This window comes from Hordeum vulgare, chromosome 3H, assembly GCF_904849725.1.
Source record: "Hordeum vulgare subsp. vulgare chromosome 3H, MorexV3_pseudomolecules_assembly, whole genome shotgun sequence".
In the NCBI taxonomy this organism is placed as follows: domain Eukaryota; kingdom Viridiplantae; phylum Streptophyta; class Magnoliopsida; order Poales; family Poaceae; genus Hordeum; species Hordeum vulgare.
The window spans coordinates 139099868-139108309 of NC_058520.1; the positions used below are offsets into that span (position 1 = coordinate 139099868).

The 8442-nt window shown below is 39.6% G+C and overlaps 1 protein-coding gene across 1 annotated transcript; it reads right to left on the reverse strand.

The window, feature by feature from the left end:
* Positions 1–2112: 2112 nt before the first annotated feature.
* LOC123443269 (glycosyltransferase-like KOBITO 1) lies at positions 2113–7767 on the reverse strand. Its single transcript, XM_045119595.1, has 11 exons — positions 7318–7767; positions 6167–6316; positions 6037–6089; positions 5525–5633; positions 4461–4595; positions 4340–4384; positions 3616–3803; positions 3346–3487; positions 3006–3052; positions 2822–2909; positions 2113–2706 (listed from the first exon to the last, which is right to left on the reverse strand). The coding sequence occupies exons 1-11, from the start codon at positions 7699–7701 to the stop codon at positions 2434–2436; spliced, it is 1614 nt and encodes a 537-aa protein (XP_044975530.1). The 5' UTR covers positions 7702–7767; the 3' UTR covers positions 2113–2433.
* Between the last annotated feature and the right edge of the window lie 675 nt (positions 7768–8442).

The window sequence follows — 8442 nt, forward strand, 5'->3', positions numbered from 1 at the left end:
CCGAGACTCCGAACAAACCTTCGGTCACCAACATCTATAACTCAACTATACCGAAACGTCATTGAACCTTAAGTGTGCACACCCTGCGGGTTCGAGAACTATGTAGACATGACCTGAGACACTCCCCGGTCAATATCCAACAGCGGGACCTGGATGTCCATATTGGATCCTACATATTCTACGAAGATCTTATCGGTTGAACCTCTATGTCAAGGATTCATATAATCCTGTATATCATTCCCTTTGTCCTTCGGTATGTTACTTGCCCGAGATTTGATCGTCGGTATCCCTATACCTATTTCAATCTCGTTACCGGTAAGTCTCTTTACTCGTTCCGTAATACAAGATCCCGTGACTAACTCCTTAGTCACATTGCTTGCAAGGCTTATATGTGATGTCGTATTACCGAGTGGGCCCCGAGATATCTCTCTGTCACACGGAGTAACAAATCCCAGTCTTGATCCATGCTAACTCAACGGACACCTTCGGAGATACCTGTAGAGCACCTTTATAGTCACCCAGTAACGTTGCGACGTTTGATAGACACAAGGTATTCCTCCGGTGTTAGTGAGTTACATGATCTCATGGTCATAGGAATGAATATCTGACACGCAGAAAACAATAGCAACAAAATGACACGGTCACATGCTACGTTTATAGTTTGGGTCTTGTCCATCACACCATTCTCCCAATAATGTGATCCGGTTATCAAATGACAACACTTGCATATGGCTAGAAAACCTTAACCATCCTTGATCAACTGGCCAGTCAACTAGAGCCCTACGGGGGACATAGTTTTGCCTATATATCCACACATGCGTTTATGTTTTCATTTAATACAATTATAGCATAAATAATAAATGATTATCTTTAAACAAGTTATATAATAATAACTATTTTATTATTGTCTCTAGGGCATATTTCCAACACACTTAACCCTGAATGTATATTAAACTTTCCTGGTTTGAATACAAGGCGGTGTTCATTTTTGTGACTTTTTTCATTTGTTCTTCTGAATATGTTTTTTTCATAATATATTTTTAGTTGTTTCGAATAACTTTTTAAAACTTTTCCAGATTGAATATGTGATTCAATATGTGTGTAATGTTCATTTTTTGAGACTTTTTTCTCGAAATAAACATTTGTTGGCCAAAATTTGGCCTAAAATGGACTTGAATGTGTATTTTCCTTCGATCTGCTTTTCTGTTTGGCAAAATGTTTTTAAACTTTCCTAGATTGGATCACATTGCAGTTCTCATGTTGTATATATTTTTTGAAAAAATTATGGAAACTTACATTAAGTTGATGGGTGATGACGATGATGACTAGGCAGTCAATGGTCAGGACGAGTCAAGACTACGAACCAGTCAGAACTAAGCCAGTTATGGGTTGGTTTTTGTTTCGTTTTGGAAGTTTAAGGTTGCAAAGTTGACAATTTTGAAGTTCGGGATTGTGTCTTAGACTTGGGTTGTAATATGGACATCTTGCATTGTTCGGCCATGATTTAAGAATATTACTCCCTCCATTCCTAAATATAAGTCTTTTTAGAGATTTTATGAAAGGCTACGTACAAAATAAAATAAGTAAATCTACATTCTAAAATATGTTTATATACATTCCTATGTAGTTCATAATAAAACTTTTAAAAAGACTAAGTATGTCAGACGTGGAGTTTCTCAACCGAGCTCAAATGAGCTCGGATGAACAGTAAAATCGATACTAATTCAAAAAAAAAATCTAAAAAAAATTGATAAACATTAACAAAAATTCTAATATCTTGCAAAATCACATTTGTATGCGGTGTGGCAAAAAAACAAAATCGATACTCTAGAAATGCTACTTTCAAAAGCATTTTGGAATACCAATTTTGTTTTTTTTTTGCCACGGTTTTCACAAATATGATTTCATAATAAAATTTTGCAGGGAGTTAGAAGTTTCGTCAATGTTTATCACCAAAAAAATCAGTTTTCTTAATAACAATTTTACTGTTCACTCAAGCTCATTTGAGTTCAAGCTAAGAGACACACTTTTCAAGTATGTCTATATACATCCGTATGAAGTTTATAATGAAACCTTTAAAAAAATTATATTTAGGAACGGAGGGAGTATAACTTGAGAAAAGTTTCCATCAGTATTTCATTTGGATCAAAGACCAATAAAATATGGCCAAATTTTACATTCCTCTCACTGGGGCAAGTTTTACCTCAATCTAGGGTTCAAAACTGACAGCAGGATACATCATAAGACATCGGGAGTAAACAAGACAACGCAACGCCCAACAACCCCAACCCTATCTGTACATATGCGTGGTGACAATCTACAGTCTGCATCCAAGACGAGGTATATGTGCTCAAAAGTACAGTCAACACTGCATGGTTAGGAACCTCTTGTCAGCCACAAGAATCAAGTAAGCCTCCAGCATTTTCCATAATTTCATGACAATGCGCTTTCTATGAGCTCAAGGAAACCGGGGGGTGACATTGGCGGCATCGCTTCTTCCTGGACATCAATCATTTCCAGGATCTTTCTTGCAGTTGCTTGAGAATTGTCATTGCCGCCTTCTTTCAAGGTTGTGGACTGAGCCGCTGTTACATTTGTGTGGATAGACTTATTGTTTTCAAGAGCAATGTTTGCTGTAGGGTGTGCTTTTGCAGAAGTTACTGCATTGATGAAGATGCCAGATTCCTTGAGACCACGAATAATAGCCTGGAAAGATGAGGCGTAGCTTAGCAGCATTCAAGTAACTTGTCACGTTTATGAGTCAATTCCTTCATCACTGAGATTAAACTACTATTTGTTCTACTTTGAGATCAAGGTTTACCATTGGTGCATATATGCGTGTTAAAACGCCCTTCCTTAAAAGCTTCAAATTTGTATCTTTGTCAGTCCATACAACATGTTCCCGGTACCTGCACATAAGTATCCAAATAAATATAAGGCCTACTTCAGGACAGGGGTAGGAAGGGAGGAACTGCAGTTGTGCAGATGGATAATAAGGGAGTTACCAGTTCCTCATCTCTTGCTCAGTAGCTGTTGATGCAATTATGAAGGCCTGAAATGTCAGAGGAAAGGCAAATAAATTAGGTTTGTCAGTTTGTTATTTATCCAAACAAAATTTCATACTGAAGCTGCATTAGCAGCAAAGCTAAAATTCAGAAAAGGTTAGCTTCTCATTCTTAAGGACTGGTTTGTTCTGTGTCATACTATTTCTAGATAGTGCATTGCTGTTCTATATTTAACTGACACCAATGCACCACTCCAGTAAACAAGAATGCATGATGTTTGACCAGGTGACCAACAAATGCTGAGGAGGTGCAGCAAAGGAAAGAAATAAACATAACTCACCAATCTGTCAAACTCCAAGATAAAGCATCGTTTCACATCCTCTTTTGTTGGCTTACAGCCACACCTATCCCTTCTTGAAGTTAAGTCTGAGAACTTTGTATAAGTGTAATGCAGAATGGCAGCCTCCTCCAACTTAATTTCACTACAGGAAAACAGACAACAGATGGCTAAATAATTTAGTAGAAACATTTCTCCAGAACTGACTTAACTTGTTAGCTGAACACTAGAAGAAAAGAAAAACTCCACAAATTCAGATATCTGGCATCATACTTCGGGGTTTTCATGTAATTATGCCATCTATGAGCACCATTCGGACGCATATGCTCCTGGACCCTTGCCGCTGATTTCCCATTACCATAAGTGAGGAAGTAGTTAGGATTACCCCGCGTGGCCTCTTTGTATAGGCCAAAGTATGTATCCTTCGGAAGATGATCGTAGTTCTTCTTAAACATGGAAACCTGCAGGTACCCAAACATGGTACTATAAGGGTGAGTTTGGATTTTTAGCTGCACAAGCTATAGCCTAGATGGGCAAACTAGCACATTTTAGCTAAGTCACACTCCCCTGCCCCTTAATTATGTAACCACCTCTTAAGAGAACGACCTGGCAGTTAAGGTGGGCAGGTACCGACTTTTTGCGACACTCGAGCATTTGCCAATGGGAGCGACTGAGCAGAATTGGCTATTCACCAGACGAGTATTGTCTAGCCCAACCAGGCTACCATGCCGCCAAGCGGGGGGATATTTGTAAGCAATCATGTTTGTAAGATTACAAACGTATTGAGCAAGGCTACAAAGTACCTAACCGGGGATCGAAATGTTCTATATAAATTAATTGCAGTAATTAATTTATTGGCGATTCGAGAGGTAATCTCTGTGAGTGAATAGACCACCACCAACTTAGATCTTTATAAGAGTAAAGCTAAGGATTGGTATTTTTCAGCGTGGATTATGCCTTTTTATTAAGTGTTACCAGTAAGAAATAGTTTGCATACCTCGGTAAAAGGATCTTTAATGTCATCCCGCTCAACGCTGCTCTCCTAAGAAAAAGAAATCATACCAGTCAGATGTGAAATGTATTACCAAATTCAACAACAGATTAGCTCTACAACTCACATAGTTGGGGAAGATAACCATGTCAACATTATCAGGAACATCCAAAAGCAACCGCCTCAGAGAGTACTCCCTGGCACCCGCTGGATGAATTAACTCATCGGTATCAAGATGTATGATCCAATCCATTCCAGCCTCCTGTGATAATCAAATAGGGAAGCTCACGCTAAACTCACGGCAAAACAAAAGGCCTTATCAAAATCCAACAAAAGCATGTAAAATTTCCTCATAACTATAGCAAATAGCTAAAATGTTGTGATGTTTGTAAACAAGTGACTGATGTAAACTCACATCTTTGTTACACCCTTGACAAAATAACAAAGCATATTAACACGATCAGAGTATCTTGAAGTTTTAGTTAATGGAAGTAGAGACTTGGGCTAAGATTTACACAACAGTGAACAGATTTTGAACACAAAAGAAAACACAATACAATTGTTTATCAAGGAATAAATCAGGTCTGTGCGTTCCCTGTTTGTACTATATGTACTCTAGATACACAATGTACCGGTGAAAATATTTTAGTAGTGTTAGCTAAATCCCTATCAGCTATATATGTTATGTTGTACTAGTGATGATAAGTATATATTGTTGCTAGTGCTAAATAATTGAACAGAGAGCAGAATATTAGATGATGATAATTATGGTCCCTGGCACACACACACACACACACACACACACACACACAAAAGAGTTGAAATAGTAAGATGGTAGCTGACAATAGATTACATGAACAGAACCAGTGTTTGTGAATGAAATGATGATAATTATCTATAATAAATCCTACAAAAGAACATGAATGTCAAAATTTATAATTATGCAGGTACTACCAGACATTGAAATAGCTCCTAACCCTGTGCTCAGCTGCCAGACCTAACCTAATAGCTTTCTGTACAGTTTTGAGTTTTTTGGCCTTTGTTTTCGGTTTAAGATATGTTGCTTTTTTGGCTTGTACTCTGTTTTGTTTTAGCTTAGCTCTGTAAAACTCGCGCCATTTGGAAGCGCTTTCTTCTAATACAAAATGGCAGGTGGTCAGGTGCGTGTTCAAGAAAAGAAATAGCTCATACCCTTGCCATAACAATAGCCATTTCCATGTTAAGTGACTGCTTAACAAAAAGCTCATAATTGCATGGCTTGTAAAAGAAACCTGAAAGCCACGTTTCATTCCAAATGCGGCTGAAAATGATAGAAACAAGATAAGTTTAGACAATCAAAACATCATGAATATACATCAGGTTTAGCAAAATATATATCATATAATTCGTTAGTTCCCTTGCACAAGAAAAAAGCAGTACATGATTCATGTACAACAATGCTTCAGAATATTCGAAGTTCAATTGATGGCATTGTGATACAAGTAATTTCAAATCTTTACTATACCTCTTTACACATTATTTTCAGCAATACTGTCAAAATTTATCAATGCATGTCTTATCAGTTTTCATTTTTAGTTTACTATTTACAGTTTTTGAATTTTATGGTAGCCGTAGATGGAATTTTCAATGAAAAATTACACATACTAGCTTTGTTACTTTAAAAGTTAATTTCGGAAATGCGTATATTGAGCGTGTCAACATACCTTCTGTCTTGTTGTTCTTTTAGTTCTTTAGTTCTGAAAATAATTTTTACACCCTAAAACAGAGGCACACAAAGTCAGAATAAGATTAGACAAAGTTCACATAACAAAAGGACATAGAGAAATTAATTACCCGAATAGATTCAAGAACAGAAGTAACAGCTGGTTTAGCAGCCTCTCCTTCAACAAATAGAATAAAGTGTGAAACACCAATGACCTTGTGATAATACAACCATGGAAGAATTTGGTGTAAGCTAGCAGATGTGCTTCCTGTGATACAGATCTGCAGTGCCATGAATAGATAACCAAGGGATAGAGTTAGTTCAACATAAGCATTGAGCGGTGCTGCTCAGGACTTAGGTATGCGCACTAGATCTTACAATTAAAACATGATCTGATGTGAAGTTGAATAGTAGTTGTACTCAAGTTGATTGCCATAAAAAATAGAAATAGGTGAAGTGACACCACATCAACCACAAAGAAGCAAAAGGCTAGCTCCCAGAAGTATAATTTTTTTTATTACATAATTTCATCGAATGAACAATTCAAAGAAGTGCCTATATTTGACTTGCTAAGTCATCATTACAAATCTGCAAGTATCATAGCTACGCACCTAGTGAACACAAGTTCTCATATTGTGCTGTGTGAACAAATGCAAGATCACAAATCAGGCATCCTGAAAACTCTGACATCCCAAGTTCATGGAAGGCTGCACTGCTCAACGCTATGCCTCTGCAGCTACTGACCTCTAGATCACATTGGTTAAACCAAGTCACACTTGAAATAACACAACTCCGCTCTTAAAGATGGGCTTTTTTTCTCTATGAAGTGACAAAACGACCTTGGATAAGTAAAGGCCAGCCTATTAGCCAGTTATTCAAGACCCAGAAAAATACACCCTCCATTTACAAATATAAGATGTTTTGGATATTTCAATATAGACTACATGCGGACTGAAATGGGTGAACAAACACGCTAAAATGTGTCTGTACGTTCGATTCACAAAAAAGTTAGAACTTATATTTGTGAACGGAGGAAGTATATTGCTAGGTTTTACTGCCACAGTATGATGTCTTCCCCACAATCTCAGAAGCAAAGGGATCGAATCATATCGCTGCTGCAAAAATTCTCAGCCGAGGTTAAGTAATACCGCAGCTCAACATGACAACTCCTCGGATCACATCTACACTAGTCACAATTTCGTAGCACGAGATCACATCGAAGCGCTCTAGAAACGACGATCTCTGAGCGCAGATCAGATCGGGGCGAGAGGGCGTGCCGCACCTTGGGGGTAATAGCGGTGTCGGAGTCGAAGCTCCAACCTCGGTAGAGAGAGATTCCGTGGGAGGAGGCGCTCCGGCCGAGGATCTCGGCGCAGTCGGCGGCCGCGGAGGAGGCCGACGCGGAGGAGACGGCGAAGTAGGAGCCTCGGCCTCCCGTGGAGGAGGAGGAGCCGAGCGGGCTGTTCTCCATGCCGGGGAACCGCTGCGTGTCGGCGGGCCACACGGCGCCGGTCGGGTCGCGCATGCCGCCGCGCCACTGGAGCGCGAAGGCGAAGGCGGCCAGCGCGAGCGGCAGCAGCGTGAGGAGGAGGAGCACGCGCATCGCGAACACCGCCGCCCCTCCGCCGCCAGCCGCGGAGGAGGAGGTGCTGCGGTAGCCCGCCATTGGGGATAGTCGGTGGCAGGTTGGTGGAGACCTCCGTCCGGCCCTCTGGTTGTGGAGCTGCTCTCCAGCGAGCGTTGCCGGAAGGAGACTGGAGAGAGCTGAGCATTCTGCGGGCTGGGCCTTGAGTAGGCCAGTGAAGTGCTGCCTGGGTCCGGCCATCTGGGCTGGTCTGCCTCTAAAAAGGCCTGGCATGGCACGGCCCATATGATGAACCCAATTATAAAAGGACCGGTCACGCGCGTCGGAATTCCTATTCGCCGCTCGTTGCGAAGGCTTTGTTGACGCTTTGCACAGGGATTCCTAGCTCCTCGTTCGGGACTGGGACAGCCAGTTTCACGTTCCAACGTTCCGATTTTAGAAACCTTCTAAGTTTCCAGCCGGGATTTCGGTTTTAAAAAAATTCTAGAAGTTTAACCGTTTTTCCTTTTTCTTTTTTGTTTATACTTTCCTCTTTCTTTTTTCTCTTCTGTTTCTGTTTTAAAAAATGTTATGCATTTTCAAGAAATGTTTTGGAATTTTCCGAAAATGTTCAGGATTTTCAAAAAATATTATGTACTTTCGAAAAATGTTCTTCCAATTCGAAAAAATGTTTTTGCTTTTTAGAAAATGATCTGGCTTTTCAAAAAAGATTTGGATTTTTTTAAAATGTTCTGTATTTTCAAAAATGTTCTTAAATTCGAAAAATGTTTCTTGCCTTTTAAAAAAATGGTCTAGATATTTAAAAAAAACTGTATTTTCTAG